Genomic DNA, 18,619 nt, shown 5'->3' on the forward strand with positions numbered 1-18,619 from the left:
TGTGCCATTCTAGGTCAGCAAAATTTCTATCTTACCCTATTATGCAAAAAAAACCTCTCAGTTTTGACCAAGTGAGGATAACAGTGGCTGAATATATACTGTAGGGAAAGTGCAATCTGTGGCTCAACACAAAGAACCAGCTGCATCTTGAGAACATTTTAGGGTAAGACTTCTAAGCAGAGGACAGATGAAACAGGCAGGCTGGATGGCTGAGGAGCTGCATATGGGTTGTGTTGTGGAAGGGCTGTTTTCCTTTGGTCTGGAGAAAGTGTAATCTCTTCTGCAGTGGCAAGGGAGAATAAGTTACACCAACATTAAACTTATCCATTCACTGTGTATCAAGTGGGAGTCTTGTCAGAGTGTTACATGACAAATGATGGAAAAATACAGAATTTTAGGAAATCAGTTTTTTGTGAAGAAGAATTTTAGTAAATGGGTAATAATAATATAATGATATAATATAATAATATAATATAAATATATATAATAAATATAATATATAATAATACAGTATAAAAGATAATAATAATATAGTAATAAAAATAAATAATAAGCAGCACTAATAAGATGAGGGATGTAACTTGCCCTCTGGGAAACTCCTTCCAATCAGTGTCATGGGTGCAGAAAATTACCAACCTGGGATTCACAGCCTTAGACAATTCTTATGCTGTCTGTAGAACTAGTAAAGACTCTTGCTGTATTTACCATTTGAATTTGAAAAGTGTGAAGGGGTAGGATTTCCGAGTCCTGGAGGGTATTGCACTACGAGTCTACTGTGGAGACTTTCATATTTGGAGGATGAATTGTTAGCTGAATTAATTGTCAGTAGCAGTGTAGGGGGAAGGGCAACATCTTCTCTTTTCCTACCTTGACTATGTATGATTTAGAAGTGATGTTCAGATTAGAAGGGTGACTCCTGCTGGTAGCATGACACAATGAATGAATCATATCTACCTTTCGACTATAATGGACAACAACTAGTTCGACTTTGACCTCATAACAAAAGGACTTTTTGTTGGACTTTGCTTGCACTGCAGAAGGAAGTAGTCCATCAAGAACACAATCTTGTTCTAATGGTTTTGGACTGCAGAGATTTTCCTGTCTTTTTTAGGGGGGTGGGGGGGTTTAGAAAAAACAAAAACTGTAAAAAATTACTTGTCACTTCAGTGGAGTCTGAATCAGATAAAGATTTAAAGAGAGAGAATGAAATAATCTTTCTCTGGGAATAGAAGAAAATATTTAGGGACTCACAGAGCAAGGAATTCCATCAGTACTATGGAGCTATTTTTATCTGTTGGGATTAGTCAATTTAACTTCAGACATAACCTGAATTTAAAATATTTACAATTAAAATTATAACAGTACTGTGTCTGTTTTCTTTGCAGGTTTGCTGGTCCTCTGATACATTTCAGAATGCCGCTGGTAAAAAGGAACATAGACCCCAGGCACTTGTGCCACACAGCTCTGCCCCGAGGTATCAAGAATGAGTTGGAATGTGTCACCAATATTTCCTTGGCAAATATAATCAGACAGCTGAGCAGCCTAAGTAAGTACATTGTCTTAATAGCTGTATTTAGAACTAATATATTTTACAGTCACAGTGTTTGAAGTATGAACACCTTTTCAATTTCTCAGTAGAAAATTGTCACTGGGTCTGGAATATGGTGCTTTTGTGGGTGGTGTCTAGCATGGGTGACTGTGAAGGAAAACTAGGACCTTTTCTAGCAGCACATCTTAAAACACTTCATCCATATATTTCTGTTACCAGAGGAATATGACAGGAAATGATAGCTGGTAATTGATGAAGTCAGTAATTGCTAACCTTAGAGCAATTCTTGAGTAGGGAATATGACTTAATGAGAAATATATCATTGGTTGCTTAATTCTCTCTGCTTAAACCCTTGGTCATGTTGTGGTCATTAAGGAAAAAAGAGGAGTTGCCTTTTGAAATAGTATACCCAGAAATGTAATTATTATATGGTATTTAAAACAGTTAAAGATTTTTCTTCCTTCTTCTCCCTCTGTCAACAATTGTACTCTTGGTGCACTTGAGAGGAGTGAATACTTCTCAAGCTGTGAAACACTGAAGGAGTTTTGCTGAAAAGACTGATCTCTGGCTTGTTTCTTCTTTAAGTTACAGCAACTTAAAAAGTTGTTAGATGAACCAGCATGATCACATTTTGAATTTCCAGTACTACAAGTGCTTTTGAACCACTAGGACATCACTAAAACTACCAACACATTAAATATTTAAATGTACATCTAAAGTGTGAAAACTCTTTCAGTTCCATCATTTTTTTAGAGTCACAGGTGATGTAGCCTAATTTGTTGATTAGATTGATTTAATTATTGGTTTGATGATAATACTGTATGGTGTCTGTTGTGGCAGCCTTTCAAAACTGTTAGGGTGCCATTAGGTGGAAGACTTAATTGAGGACATTGAATTATGGAATTGAGACAAGAATGCTTACAGCACATAAATATGAACATTATTAATATGTTAATGTTGACATATTAATAATGTTCATTTTATTAATGAACAGCAGCAACAAAGGAAAATAACTATTTGAATACTTTTCACTGAACCAAGAGCATATCATATTAGGATGCAGTATATGATCACCATGTGTGGTTTTGCTTCATTCTGCCAAAAGCCTTTCCCAAACTAGCTGCTCATGTACTAGGTTCCACTTCCAAGTCACTTTTATTAATGTTTGTTGTATTATTTTATTTTAGTTTGCTTATTTTAAAAATTCTCACTTGATTATAAGCTTCATCTAGGGAGTTTGCTTTTGTAGGTGGCATGCCAAATATCTATTTGCCATTTTCATTTGGAAGTATTATTTGACCCTAAAAAACCCAACAGTAACTTCTAACTCAACAGCATGGTCTCAGATTCACTTACTGAGATTCAGGTGTCTTTGCTATGTTTTCTTAGTAAACAGATCTTATATCTGATGTTGTATGTACTGCTGCTTATGAGGAGGTCAGGATGAAGCAATACTAGAAAAGAAAGGACTCAATTAAGAAAGAAAAAACCAAATTAAGAATATCTGTTGAATGCTCGCACTTTTATTACATGGTTTGCCTAACATATAGCACAGAGAAACACTTGCAAGAGAATGTAACCATAACTGTGTATACCTCCTCTTTGTAAAAGCAGTGTGGTTCTTCCCTGAAACATGCATTCATGTGTTTATACCAAGTTTTTGTCTGATACTGTGTGTGTTTTCAACAAAAACAAAGACCCAGACTTTTTTCCTGCAATTGAAATAGAACACGTTTTGCAAACTAGTCCTTATTTCTCAGCAGTACTAAAGACTCTTCTTTGAAAATGGGAATCATGTTACAAAGGTTTGGGTACTTGTGAAAGTATTTTGTTCCAGAATTCTTTTAGCTTTTCTGCCTGTTTATGCTAGAAGCAATACAAATTCAAAAATATTCAGGAGTTCTGGAATAGGAATTTTGTGTCACATGCTTAAACCCAAATAACCAGTCTTCGCTTGGTGTGTCACTGTTAGGGGTGTACAGCAAAGTCTGCTGACATGCAGATAAATTTGAGTAGTTGCCTGTGAGTCACAGCCAGCAGGCATGGTTTTGCAGCAGTCCCCTGGCAACCAGCTTCTCTGCAGTCCTTCCCTTTTTGTTTTCCATGGATAATGTGTATGTTTGAGAATCAGCCTTTAAGTTGTAGACAAAATGAGCTTTACTCTGAGGGTGGAAACTGAGAGCTCTGGTAGGGTTTTGTTTCCTTTAAACTAAAGCTGCTTTTGCTTTTGCTGGTGAAGTTATGCAAAATTAAATGAATGGTCTTTGACCTGATTAACAATCAGTCATCTCTGTGTCTAAGATTTTTCATTTACTTACCTTCAAATAAAGGATCAATCTTCTGCCATTATGGTTATGATTCTCAGGACCAGGCAGTCTTAACCTTTCTTCTGACATGATGTGGAGAAAGAGTGCTGTCATGGGCTTGGAGCCACCAGTACTCTAAACAATACCAAAAGTCATTATTGAGAAAAAAATAAGCATAGAGTTTTGTCATGTGAGTCACTGGATCTCCATTTTTGGAGATATTAACAACTCAGCTGGATCTACTTGGATCTGCTTTGCACAGGATATTGGACTAGATGACTTTTGGAGGTCTTTTAACCTGAACAAGATTGTATTTCTATGATCTTGGATACATTTAAATAGGATATACAAGCAGAAACAATACCTTTGAAATGACAGGAATTCTGTTTTTCTGTGTTTCAGTATAAAATTTAAAGAGGTTTACATCACTAGGTCAGTGATAACTACCATGTGTCTCCATAAAAATTATCAAACCTTTCATAGTTTATTTGATGTGCTGCTTCTAATTGTTGAGTTTGAGAAATTTTTTGACCTTTAAAAGAAGTAGAGATCAAAGGACGAAATATTTATTTCTGCTTACAGTGATAGTCCTTGCCTTTATCCCTGAAGCATGAAAACATGTCAGTCTGTCATGATACACATACAAAATTGCCAGTAAGTAATTTTTCCCCTGTCTATTCCCAGTCTTCTCTTACTTCATAAAAGTATCTGTTTTCTGACAGCTTTTCTTAGCACTGTGGCAGAACAGAAACTCTCTGGACAGCAGCAACAGCTGTCTTAGTTTCCTAGCCATTCTTCCCCGTATTTCTTTCTTTCTAACAGTATGAGCTTTGAGGAAGTGCTTACCTAGTGTTTGCAGCAATATTGCACATACATTAGCGCTCTCTATACGCTGGTGTATGTCAGGCCATAACATTCCCGCATATGTGAAACACAACTGATAGCATTGTGCAGCTGTGCCATTGTTAGAAGGCAGATAAATAGTTCTCTTGTGTGAATGTAGCCTCCTCATTTTGTTCACAGCTATTGACCAATCTTGTTTTTCCTTTTATTCAGCTGTTCCATGGAAACAGAATCTCCATACCACATAAGAAACTTAACTGATGGGGTTTGTTCTCAGCCCCGGTCTCTGACACCTCCATCTAGGGAGGAGAACATTTCTCTTTTTGAGTATGTGCCTTTAATGAATATTTGTATTGCAGGCATTCAAACTAGGCATTTTATCCAATCATAGCAAGATGTCATTCCTCATTTTTTCATTTACCTCTGCATAACCAAAGAGAATGCTGCATAATTCTGCTAAGCTGGAGTGCCTTATATGTTAGTGAAAACAATTTTCACTTAACATTGAACCTTTTGTAGCCTTTTCCCTCTTTCTATCTTTTCTGTGTAGTATATCTATTTTTAGCGTGTTCGTCTTATTCTTTCTTTTCCTTGCCCCTTATTTGTTAGTTTTCAGGAGTGAAAGCCTAACTTATTTTTTCTTCTCAGATGTGGTTACGTTTTCTTTCTTATTTTTTGCTTACCATGCCTTCCCCAAAAGCGTTCATCTTGTGAGAGACACTTTTCTCTTATATTGTGAGAAACACTTTTCAGCTCAGGAAAACCTTCAGTTTGTCATGACTTAAGGAATTAACATTCAGTAAGTGGGAAATATTTCTCCAGAAATACCTAGCTGCAAGGTGTTGGGACTGCAACTAATTTTTAGAACCAGGCCTCTTGAGCTCAAAGACCATCCTCTCTCTTCACCGTGTGTGAACATCTTTGGCACATGGTAAGGTTCCCCATGCTGCATGATTGGAAGTAAGTGTCTGCAGATCTGCAGCTAGAGCTTCAGTCAGTATGCCAGAGCCCCTGTGTTGCATCTTGCCCTGCCCATCCTCCTTCTCAGTGTGTTCAGGAAGACATTCATTGTGAATTTTCTTCATTAGTCACTCCTCTTTATTCATTATTATTACAGTTGCCAGGGAACACAAGTGTTCTTGCACACAAGGGGGTAAGGAAACGGATGGACTTGAAAACTGAAGGCTAACTCAGCTTGAGAGAACCCTAACCTCTCAAAATCTTCCATCTGATTTCTTGATGTTGTCTTTGCAGCAGTGGCAATGCAACGCTGTTTTGTGTCCATCCCAAATGGTAATGAGAGGATGAGCAAGGGGTTAGTAAAGTTTCACTGAACGCCACTGTGTGTTAGCAGAAAAAAGTCCCACCTACATTAATTCTTTGCCTACATAAAGAATTTCGGGTTGTGTTGGAAATGAAAGGAAGAGCAAGACTTCCCTGTAAAATGATCATTAGCACTGCTGCTTTCCACGTAAGTTCAGCTCTCAGCAGTCTCTTTCACAGATTTCTGAATACATAATGGTAATCTCAGCTAGTTTACTTGATAATATCCTCAGTGGGTGGTAACAAATGGTATCTCAAACTTCCATGGCTAAAGATTTTTGAAGGCTGACTTCTTCTTTTTGGATGTCAACAAGAGCCATCAGACCTGCTCTCGATAAGGCCTTTAACGAAGTTTATTTGATACTTTTGATGCCCTGGTTAGGTTGTCTGATAAACATCTGGTTCAATTTTCCTGGCTAAAGGAATCAAGTTGTCTCCTCAGTACTTTGATACTCCTACTATAATGCTTGTGGACTGCCCTCACATTTTCATAATGAAAGTTCCTAATTAGCATCAGTGCTATGTATTTAGTATGTCATTTTTCAGAGCTTGCTCAGCCATAACCAAAGAAGTTCCCAAGGATCTACCAAGGTTCTTATCTCCAAGTTCAGTCTCCTAGCTTTTAGTCTGTTTTAGTCTGTTTCCTAATCACGTAGCTGTGAGATTGAAATGATCCTGATGAGAAATAAGCCCAGACATTCAAACTCAGATACATCTCGGTTTTTTCTAGAAAGTAAATTATGTAGTGAAGATCTGAAGCTGAATCAACAGGCTATGGATATGTTAAATTATATGTCAGAAATAATGAAGGAGGAAAAATGTATTAATAGACTTAGAATACCTCTCCTGTTTTGCTGTATAAAGGAGCCTTGGTTATATATTGCGAGTGGCTTATGTGGTAACTAATTATCCTGAGAGAATATTTTCTAATAAATACACTATATTGTGTAGAAAGGAACTATTCATTAGTGAATAATGTAATTTTGCACGGTGTAAGTATATTGGAAAGGGATTGGGCAGTGGGACATGACATGTTTTACAGCTACTCTTGTTCTGTATCTTTATTTTTTAGAAAATGTAGCGGACAAAAATATTGTATAGTGTGTGAACAGGAATGAAATAATAGAGATCAAGGAATAATAGTGTATAGATGGGTAACAGACTAAATTCTAAGCTTATTCTTTGAGATGTTTTACCAATTTATGTATATTTTTTTAATTGCCAAACTTATATTTTTAAGCTATTGTTATTTTGGTGTTCATGTAATTCAATATATCAATTTACTATTTTAATATCAAATAGTATTAATATTAATTTTAGTGACACAACTCTTTATTATACTTTGTACTTAATAATGTCACTACATATTTAATGTATTATGTATTTTTATAATTTAGTTCAATAACAAATGTGTTGGGTTAGATTTTAGGTTTCTAAACATTAAAATATGCAAACACACACACACACCACTGAGCCCCAGAAGTCTGACAGATCACTTAAATCTAAGTTAATTTAAATCAATACTTCTGGCAAGATTGAACAATTGTCTTATTTTGAATATCCTGCTTGCTGCATATTGCATTGGCCTGAGTTTTATCAGTCATCCTCTTGAATTTCACAGAATGATGCTGGTTTATGGCACTGAGCACTGTGTGTAGTGAATGTGTTTTTCCAGGTAGCTACATCAAATTCAGACCATGTTTCACAAAGGCTGCCAGTGCCATAACAGATCTGCAGGGTGCTGCTTCAGGCTGGGGTTTGGAACTCTTTTTCTTTAACAATGCAGAAGGATAGTAAAGAAGTGACTTCTTCCACAAGTCCTGGTTCTGGACTCATGTCCCACTCGTTGTCTGAGAGCCTGTAACTAAATCTGTTGGTAACTGATCTAGTGTTTCAAAATGATTAATTTAAATGGCCTTTCCTTAGGGTTTGCCAACAGATCCAGCATTGAGAATGCCAGAGTTCAGGTGGATTTGAGGACTGCTAGTGTATGCCCTGATCCTTGCTATGGTTCTAAGAATTTGAACAACACAATAATAAAGTCTTTGAAGACATTTCTTTGTCATGCTTTATTTAATTAGACTGAAATACTGTCCAGAACCTGATGTGGACATTGTGGTTGACTTCAGTTCATCTGATATGTACCCAGTCCCCTAAAACAAGATAAAAAACCCCATTTCTTTTACATTAGTATGTTTTCATTTTAATGTGTTGGATAATTAGCAACTACTCATTTGTGGATAAAAGACAGGGAGGTTGGACAAATGCTTAAGAAATTACAGGGGGAAATTAGGAGATAAAACAAATTAGAAGGAATATTTGGTGAAAGCAAAGCACTGAAAAACTGATCAGTATTTGTTTGGTTTTTTTTTTTTTTGACATTTTATAAGCCATTGTACACTTATTGCCATGGTAATGAATGGAAATTGAGTGGGTGATACATGTTTTGGTGGTTTTAATTTCAAAGAAATGAAGAAGGCAGTAAGCAGTATAATTTCTACTCTATTTTCATTTAGTAGCTACTAGCTACTGTTCTCTTTTCAGCTCATAGGTGTGTTTTAAAAGTCAGAAAAATAATTGTTCAAAAAGCCATCAAAGTACATGCATGTTATTGAGGGGAGGAAGGACAGAACGTTGTTTCCAAGACATTTTATTTGTCTGTCACAAAAAAGGATATTGACTGACACCAGCAAGAGCTGCATTCCTGTATGCCTTTCTTACTGAAGGTTTAATTGTGATCAGAGCTCTTAGTTACATTAGAAAAAAGTTATGAAAAGAATAATAAGGTGAATAATAAATTCCTTAATTAAAACTGAATAATAATGTATCCTCTTATTTAATTTTTTTAAGTGTTCTCTTAATAAAAATAAATGCCAAGCAGGTTTTGCAAATACAGTAAAATAAGCTTTTCACAGACATTGAATTAATTTGATTGCAGATGTTTATATTGTCATTTAATTTCGTAGGCAAACAAGACCACTGATCTTTCTGATCTGCTATTATGTATCCAACTGTGAGCAGGATCCTAAGGTGTTCATATTATAATTGTCATGGGGAACTGTAATTCTCTTTATTGTGCTGTGTGAAACAAGAGTAGAGTTTTTCAGCAGGCCCATAATATTGTAAATTTTCTGAAGTGTTACTGATACTTTGGAATATTCATTGTGTATAATGGAATTAATTTTGCATTCTTACTCTTCTGACATATTACCGATAAATTATGTGGAATGACTTCAGCTTTGTTTACTAGAGTGCTTTTCTCTCACACTTACTTATTTGAGTTTGTGACACTTTGTTCAGTATTATCACCTGTAATTGTGTCCTTTGTAATCCATTCAAAACTGAGGATAGACTCCTGTAGAATACACAGAGATGGCAACACAAATACCAGGTTATGTGTGTGATGTACATATTTATACATTGACATATAGTGTTCTTTGGAATGGTAGTTGTACATTTCACAAAAAGCAAACATTTCGCTTTGCTAGAGGAAGCATTTGGTTAAATATACCTCTGGCTAAAGAAAGAGACCACCAACACACAGGTAGGTGGAGACATCATGGTTGGCATACCACTTCAAACATGACAGGTTGTTTTAAATGTATTTCCTATTTGAGGATTAGTGTTCGTAAGCATAGGCAAATTATTCTTTGCAGTATGTTTGTGGCTGTATGCAATGTATTGAAAAGATACCCAAGACAAATTATTTGCAATTGGAGCTCGTTAATGAGGCAGATGAATTTTAAGCTTGATGAAATGATACAGGTAAAAATTTAGCCTCAAAATACACGTATAAAAGGGAAGTTACTGGATTTTAAAGCCCGGCTCCTAAATTAATTTTCTATTCTATACATGATATTTTATATTTTATTTTAATTTTAGCTTGTATGTCTCTGAATGTTATGTCAGTTATCTAATTAAAATTAATATTTTTGAACATATTATGTGAAATGCATTAAAATTTTAGTATCTGTGTATTAAAACTTCAACATTCTTATTCTTAGTGGATCACATTTTTAAGTAATTTTGCTTGCTTCAGGTACAGGTTAAAGAACATAAACTTTTCAGAGTCTCAAGACGCATATTAGAAAGTCTTAGGTGAGTTGCCAGCTGAGAAGACTTTTACTAACTTTCCATCTATATTTTTTCTGTGGACTTGTGCTACGAGACAAAGGTTCTCAGAATGGGAGTGCCTTTGATCTGCTTCTTGCTGTGGCTATTAGCAGTTGCCCCAAGAATGAGAGAAAGACAGCATGTAGGATATTCCTACTAATCTTCCTGCTTCCAGCATTTTTCAGCCTGGAAGTCTCTCCAACCAGCTGAGGTTTGCCTGTATTTCCTAATGCTCAGTGTGTTTCTTTTTCATGACTTTGTATCATTGGCAAACTTTGATCTAATTTTTTTTTCAAGTAATTTACACATATCTTAATTAACACAGATTCCAGCATAGCAAGTTAGTAAAACTCTCCTTTCCCAACTGTGAAGACTGGTGATTTATTCCTATGCCCTGTTTTCTACCTTTTGAGGAATTATTTATCTGTGCCACTTCTTTTGTATGCCCCATCTGTTAGGTTTTCCCCAATCGTTTGATTAGGGACTTTCTAAACCCTCTTGGAAATCTCAGTAGATCATAGCTCTCTATGTGCTTCTAAACCATTCAGAATTTCCCTTTACAAAATCTATGCTGCCTCTTCTTCATGAATCATCCAGATGTCTGCTAATTCAGTTCTTCATAATTATCTATACTAATTTGTATGGATGTCAGGCTTATGGGTCTGTAGCTCTCAAGCTCTCAAGATGTTCCATGAAAAAAAATTTGAACCTTGTTGTTGTGTGTTTCAGTGTGTACAAATACAATTGTTCCTAATATTTGCTGGTCATTTCATTCCTTTAGTTTTGTAATTTTTATATAGTCCCTTCAGTTTCTTTGAGCCTCCCACAATGAGTTCTGGCATCAGGGTCTGTCCAGTTCTCTTCAGCGGACACCAGTGGAAGGTGTTAAATTAGCTTGTCCACAGGGGTCTTGTCTTCTCTGTATTCCTTCATATTTTCATTGCCAGTCAGCTCTGCAGACTCCCTGGCAGGCTTTCTTATCCCTTATGTCTTTGAAGGAATATTTATTGTTAGTTTGCTAGTTGTTCCTCTTCTATTTTCTTCTTCTGTACATTTGTTCTGATATCATCTTTTATATTCCATTGTGTATAGTCATGCTGGTTTTCTATTGCTGTTACCTAAGTCTTAATAAATGGTATGTGCTGGCCTTGTGTTTACTACACAGCATCTTTAAGTAGTTTCCACAGTACCTGTAGGGATTTAATTTTTGTTCTTTTGATGTGTTTATATAAAAATGTCCTCATTTTTATGTATACTTCCAGATGTATTGCTCACCAAAGGCGGAATTTCCACAGCTATCCTTTTCTTTTATACCTGTCAGGACTTGAGTGCAAAGCAGGTAGTTAGAAATTTGTGAGATTTATACTTCCAAAACCAACATAAGTGCACAAACAGTACATGAATTACATATGCACAGTATCATAGAAAGTTTTGAAAGCTATCACATTGTATTTCAGAAGTGTGGCTGCACATTCTGCTGTGTAGTCTGGTGGGGTTTTTCCAGTGACATTGGCAGACTACTCACATGGAGTCTTGAGAGCATTAGAAGCAGTATGTGGAATACTATCTAGAAGAGTAACTCATTACTGATCCTTTTCTCATAATATTTGAATCTCCTGCTCTTTTGTGCTAAAAATATGATGTTCATTGATGTGAACAAAGGAGATTTTTTTGGTTGTTTGGATTTTTTTTTTTACTTCAGTGTAAATGGGTCAGTTACTAGAATTTTGAGCCTTCAAAGTAGGATTGTTTTAGTGTGTATTTTTGAATAGGCTGGTTCTAATTTATCTAGATGTGAATATTAGATTTTCCTTTATTTTAAAGTTCTCTGTACAGCAGGAGTGGAAGCTGTGCTTCATTTTGAGAACAGTGTTCATTTTGAGAACAGTGTTGAACTATCTAGAAGAATAACTCATTACTGATCCTTTTCTCATAATATTTGAATCTCCTGCTCTTTTGTGCTAAAAATATGATGTTCATTGATGTGAACAAAGGAGATTTTTTTGGTTGTTTGGATTTTTTTTTTTACTTCAGTGTAAATGGGTCAGTTACTAGAATTTTGAGCCTTCAAAGTAGGATTGTTTTAGTGTGTATTTTTGAATAGGCTGGTTCTAATTTATCTAGATGTGAATATTAGATTTTCCTTTATTTTAAAGTTCTCTGTACAGCAGGAGTGGAAGCTGTGCTTCATTTTGAGAACAGTGTTCATTTTGAGAACAGTGTTGAACTATCTAGAAGAATAACTCATTACTGATCCTTTTCTCATAATATTTGAATCTCCTGCTCTTTTGTGCTAAAAATATGATGTTCATTGATGTGAACAAAGGAGATTTTTTTGGTTGTTTGGATTTTTTTTTTTACTTCAGTGTAAATGGGTCAGTTACTAGAATTTTGAGCCTTCAAAGTAGGATTGTTTTAGTGTGTATTTTTGAATAGGCTGGTTCTAATTTATCTAGATGTGAATATTAGATTTTCCTTTATTTTGAAGTTCTCTGTACAGCAGGAGTGGAAGCTGTGCTTCATTTTGAGAACAGTGTTGAGGTAAATTTAAAGATCAGTTATCGCTCAGACAGGAGCAGCTTCAGATGCTGGAAGTCTTCATTTAAGAAACACCCAAGAAGCTGTGCAGTTCCATGCATATCAGCATAGTTAAATGTTATGGCAGCTGAATATCTGTCCTGTAATGTATTAAATAATTTCATTTCTGATAAATAAGTTGCATATTAAGTATTTAACTTCTATTTGCTTTTCTAAAGGACTCTTAATGGGCTCAGTAAGTACAGGTTGTTACAAGTGATACTCGTGCATCTTAGAATTACTTAATTAAAACAGTAAGAAATCATTTGCCTGTCTTGTGGTATGCTTGAATTTTTTTTTCCCCATGTTTCAGGTAAATATGCTGAAGACATATTTGGTGAACTTTTCAATGAAGCACACAGTTTCTCATTTAGAGTCAACTCCTTACAAGAACGTGTAGATCGCTTGTCTGTCAGTGTTACACAACTCGATCCAAAGGAAGAGGAATGTAAGTTACCTCCTGCAGGGAGGATTTCTTATTTTGTCACTCAGACAGTACTGATAGGTGAAATGGAAATAATAGTTTAAATCATATTTATAAGAACACACAGCAAAGCATCATAAGAAAGGTCCATTTCTATTTCTGCTACAGGTTTCATTTATAGCCTTGTGCAGCTTTCTGAGCTCAGCGTTTTCATGGTTACTGAATGATACTAAGAATTTACATAAAAATGGCTACAGGAGTATCTGTCACTTCAGTTGTGCTATGTATTTGGAATATTAATAATATTATGTAATATTTTGTGAATGCTTGGAGATTTTTTTTAACCTTTCTATTAATTCTCATGGAATGTAAACGTTTGTGCAAGTAGGGTTTTTACATTTAACTTGTACCATCTTACTTTCTGTATGACATTACAGTTGTATAGCTTCATTTACTGCTGCTGTATAATCTCTTGGACTCTTTCTAAAAGTATTGTAAATATTGGTTAGCACTGAGAAAACAAGTACTCTCAAAACTCATCAGCTCATGCCTATAAGATAGAGTTTGTATGAAATTTTAAAGGATGCCTAGGCTTTGTTTGACCACCTAATGCATAAGTGCTGTGAAGCTCTTTTGCCTTCTTCAATATCTGTTGGTCACAGGTGGAACTGTGAAAAATCTTGCAACCCCAAACAATTGAGGGTGTTCTAAAGTATGTAGTTAAGACCTAGAAAGTAGAGGAACATCCCATCATGAAAAATAACTTCAGATTGCTTGTGGGATCCAATTTTAAACTGTAGAAAGCTGTTTCAGTTTTGAATGTCTAGATATAATAATCGTGTATTATCACATTGTGTGATTACAGTTGTGTGTACAGAAATAATGAAGTGAGAGTGGTCTTCAGGTTGCCTTTGGTTATAGATGTCAAAATTTCACTAGTAGCAAAATTAAGCAAAGGAAAGTTTTGATTCTGTATTTCTCATGACATTAATTTTAGAACAGGTTTTGAAAGACAGCTGCTCACAGCTAGTAGCAGATTTTCACAAAATCATGAATTGCCTAGGGGAATTCTTACATTAATGGGATTTTCCAAGTCTCTTGATAACTGAGCATAAATCACCCCTGTACACATCTTTTTCTGATTGTTGTGGTTTAACCTGACAGGCAGTTAAACACCACATATCCACTTGCTCGCCCCTGCTCCACAGTGGAAGGAGGGAGATAATCAGGGGAAAAAAAAATTGTAAAATTTGTGAGTTGAGATAAAGACATTTTAATAGGACAGAAAAGTAAGGGAAAACAAACATCAATAATAATATTAGAATATACAGAACAAGTGACTCACAATGCAATTGCTCATCACCTACTGACTGATGCCCAGCCAGTTCCTGAGCAGCAGCCCAGCCCCCAGACACCTCTTCCCCTGGGTTTTTGTGCTGAGCATGACATCATATGGTATGGAAAGTCTCTTTGGCCAGTTTGGGACAGCTGTCGTGGCTGGGTCTCTTCTCAGCTCCTTGGGCCCCCTGTCCAGCTCACTGGATGTTACTCACTGGAGTTAGAAGCTGAAGAGTCTTTGACCACTGCTCAGCAACAACTAAAACATCAGTGTGTTATCAGCATTATTCTCATCCTAAATCCCAAACACAGCACTATGCCAGATACTAGGAAAAAATGAAATCTCCTCCTGCCCAAACCAGGGCATTTTTGCTATGATTGGATAATGATAAAAAACCCTTTCCATGTATGATAATAAATTGTCAGCAGTTGTAATCTTGTAAAAACTGTAACACTCCAGAGTGTTAATGGCATTTCTGCATTTACTCTTGATAGCCTAGTTTTGGTTTAAATCAGAGTGAATGTATGTTGATATATCATACCTAATACATTAATAATTCACATTTCCATAGAATGTAGACCATATTAAGCTGTTGAGTTAAAGCATCCAGGGATGTTACACAATAGCAAGAAAATTGTGCTATGCTATGTAAAAGGCTTTTGACAAGTTTGGCTCTTATGTTTCAGGACAAAAAATACATAACTATTTGATGTTAGAGAATTGCTTGTAGTTTTAAATAGTGTGTAGCCCCCAATGCACCATACCAACACATTTTCACAGAACTGTGCATGCTGTAGTGTTTGCTGAACTGTATAGCTAAAGAAAGGTACAGACTGCAGTTAAGGGAACAGGGCTGGGAATAGGTCTACACAGTGAAGTCCAGCATGGCTCAGGGTGATTTGAACCTAATCCCCTGGATTTGTGTCTCACACCATAGAATAGCAGTGACTGCTTGTACTTCAGAGGAATACATGCAGTGCTCAGTGGCAGGAGCTGTTAAATTACTGTTTTTATTAACCTAAGAATATCCAGTCCCTGAGCTGTACCCAGTGCTCCTTATTCACAAGCATCTGCCTGGAATGAGTCACCAGATGAGGACAAAGGAGATGAGGAGACATTTGATATTCTATTTCCTTAAAAGTTAGGATCAGGAAACTTTTTTTTTTCCTTCAGTATACTGTTTTGGGCTTGACTTTAGAAATCCATCATAAGTTGTTTAGATTTAGTCCTACTGTGGACTAGAATAGTTGAAGGATGTTAATGCATGAAGGGGAGGGAAAGGAGGGAATATTTGACTTTACCTTTTTTTAACTCTCTGTGCAAGAATTAAGCAACTTTCAGTACTTCTACTCAGCTAGCAGCATGAGTAAAATGGGATATACTTGTGAAATGAGTCTCATCTGCTCTTTGCCAGGAGGCAGTAATAGAAGATTTAATGGGTTCCTTTGGGCCTATGCTATTACACAAGAGAAAGAAATTAAGATTCATTTAAAGCTAAGTGGCATGAACAAAAACAGCCCAAGTCAGATTCACTAAACGAGATGCAGATACTTGACAAGATGTTTTTGGTAGAGTCAGAGTGATAAAAAGCTCTGAATTTGTTTGAACAGTCTGTGTGTTTTCTCATTTTGAATTATTACAGCATCTCTGTGAAAGAATAAAACCAAGGTTAGACTGTATCTTTAGGAGCCTAACTCCTCATGCACAATTTTTCTGTCATAAAAGAGTTGCCGTCAACTTGGTTTGCTTTGAATTATTACACTGTTTTCAAATTCTTGATTTCTCAGTATTACTAATTTCATATTTTAATAGATTTTTAAAAATACTTTATTCTTTTTATATACATGTGGGTTTTCCCCTCAGAAGATATCAAACTTGTATGCAGACAAAAAGAAATCCACTGCTTTCCATCAGTAAACTCAACTTTATTTCATTTGTATGGGAAACAAGCCCATATGTATCCAAGAGTAATATTTGGGGGCCTTTTAGGACTGAGAAAACAGACTCTTGCTATAAAGCTGAACTAAGGTCAACAGCTTCACTAGCCCTGCAATATAAGATGTCCTCATAGGTGAGAAAATAAATCCTGAGAATAGTTTCTTTGCAGCCATTTTTCATTTCAGTATTTACTTTATAGGTAACATTAATAACTCTGTCTATATACATGCAAATTGTATCAGTAAAATAATATTTCTCTTAATTGATCAAATTTTCGTGAATTTAATGGAACCTTTTAAGTGTGAAGTACTGCTAAAAGTGAAAAATGGCACAGTTGTAGAAATCTGACAGTTTTGAAAAGAATATTAATTTTAACATTTATGTGGTTCTTTTTTGAAATGCTGATACATGGTACAGCTCTGATGTATAGTGTCATGATTTATTGGAAAATAGCTTTGCATCACTCAGAAATAAATAATATCAGGGCAGAAGAAAAATTCATAAATTCAGTGTTTATCAGACTATTCTGGAATTAATTTAGTGCTTCTTTCATTGTGAGCTGCCTAATTCTATTTAAACCTCAAACCAGAGAGCATTTTAATCTCAAAGGCAGTGTATCAAATTCTTGATTTCTATAGCATATTTGTTACAACTGTAACAAGCAACTTAAATAAACCTAATGGCGGAAGTGCTGTGGGTGAGCACAAGGAATCAAATAGTGTTGTGAATTGTGTTTCAGTAGGCTGCTGCCTTTGAATACATGTGTTCATTGTTTTTCTAAGCATTCTATAAATACTGCCCTGTCATTAAAACAATAGTAGTTCAGAAGTTTGGCTGGACTGACGTGGAAAACAGATTTGTTGTTTTGCTGTGGGGAAAAAAAAAAGGTGGCATTTGGTGGGGAGAAACCTAAAAAGCTTGACAGATAATTGTGGTCTGTATACTCCTGGAAATGGGAGACTTGGTCAGCTTTAATGTCTGGATACTCAGCCCATTGTGGGACTTAGAAGGAAAGGGCAGTAAACCCCAGTTTATGGGGCAGCTCACTGTCTTTAGCCTCTGAAGAAGATTTTGCTGAGTATAAATGAGCAAAAATGTAATCAAAATTAAGAACAGGAAGCACATGAAAATTAGGTCATGATCTATGTACTATATTAAGTGGAGAGTAGCACTATTGTCAATTCATTCATTAGAAATTTTACCCTTGAAGGCAGATAAAGACTGTTAAATTATATAACAGGCCACTTTTCCTTGCACATCGCTACTTAAAGAAATTTGGATTTGAGTGTGTCTCCCTCTCAAGATGCTGCGCAGGTGGGCTGGGCTTCAACTGCTCTCCATGTTCCTTCTCCAATTTTCCTAGGCCCTTGATTAAATCTGTGGCTTATTTAGTAAGTAAATCAGTTTTAAATTAGTGTATCCAAGGCTTAATAGTTCCATGGTAAGACCATGATGTTTTGTGTATACAAAGAGGGATGTGAACAAAATACCACTTGCTAACTATGTGGTGGTTTTGTTGAGACTTACTAGCAGATTCAGTGCTTGATGCCCATGGGTAATTCACATCTTAATAGGGCTTGCTTGTTCTTCATGCTGCATTTGAAGCAGCTTCTGAGTCCTCCTAAAAATGATTGCTCTAACATTTACATCATCTTTTTTGTTTAGCTGTAGTAGTTAAGCTACATACATTCTCTAGCCAAAGAGTTTTTGAGCTGTTTTGGAATTTTTTAGAACAGTATTTCAGAAAATTTCTATTTCTTGTGTAGGGACAAGCCCAAGAGTTATGACTGATTTACAGAAATAATCTCTCGTTTTAGAGATTATCTATCAAACCCACAGTCAGAGTATTCTGATGGCAGAGAAACCTAATATATGTGCATTCTGGTCATTGTTTAAATGGATAATCATTAAAAGTATAAAATAAATAAGGTAGAAATCAGACTTTGAGATCGCAGTGTCTTTAGGAACTGAATCACACAAATCTTCACCTTCAGGGAATTTTCAAAAGCACCACTCCCTGCCAATTAATTACCTTTAGTGGGAAATTTATAACTAATTTATTTGTTCAAGAGTGTTGTTCTGTCCTCTTTGCACTTTTCAAATTGCTGGGTAAGATTCTGGACAGAGAAGGGGAATTGTGTAGGGCAACTGAGTCCCTTGATTTGTATGAAATTTCTCCTAGTCATTTAGTTCTGCAGAGAGTCACA

At 35.8% G+C, this 18,619-nt stretch overlaps 1 protein-coding gene across 6 annotated transcripts in view; it reads left to right on the forward strand.

The window, feature by feature from the left end:
• WASF1 (WASP family member 1) overlaps nt 1-18,619 on the forward strand; it is an 87,488-nt gene that overhangs the window by 56,772 nt on the left and 12,097 nt on the right. For all 6 annotated transcript variants that reach the window (XM_053939492.1, XM_053939489.1, XM_053939488.1 and 3 more), the window contains 2 exons: nt 1,386-1,546; nt 13,025-13,159. In XM_053939492.1, the coding sequence (XP_053795467.1) occupies nt 1,414-1,546; nt 13,025-13,159 (268 nt within the window). In that variant the 5' untranslated portion in view covers nt 1,386-1,413. The remainder of the gene's footprint in view (nt 1-1,385; nt 1,547-13,024; nt 13,160-18,619) is intronic.

This window comes from Vidua chalybeata, chromosome 3 (genome assembly GCF_026979565.1).
Source record: "Vidua chalybeata isolate OUT-0048 chromosome 3, bVidCha1 merged haplotype, whole genome shotgun sequence".
In the NCBI taxonomy this organism is placed as follows: Eukaryota; Metazoa; Chordata; class Aves; order Passeriformes; family Viduidae; genus Vidua; species Vidua chalybeata.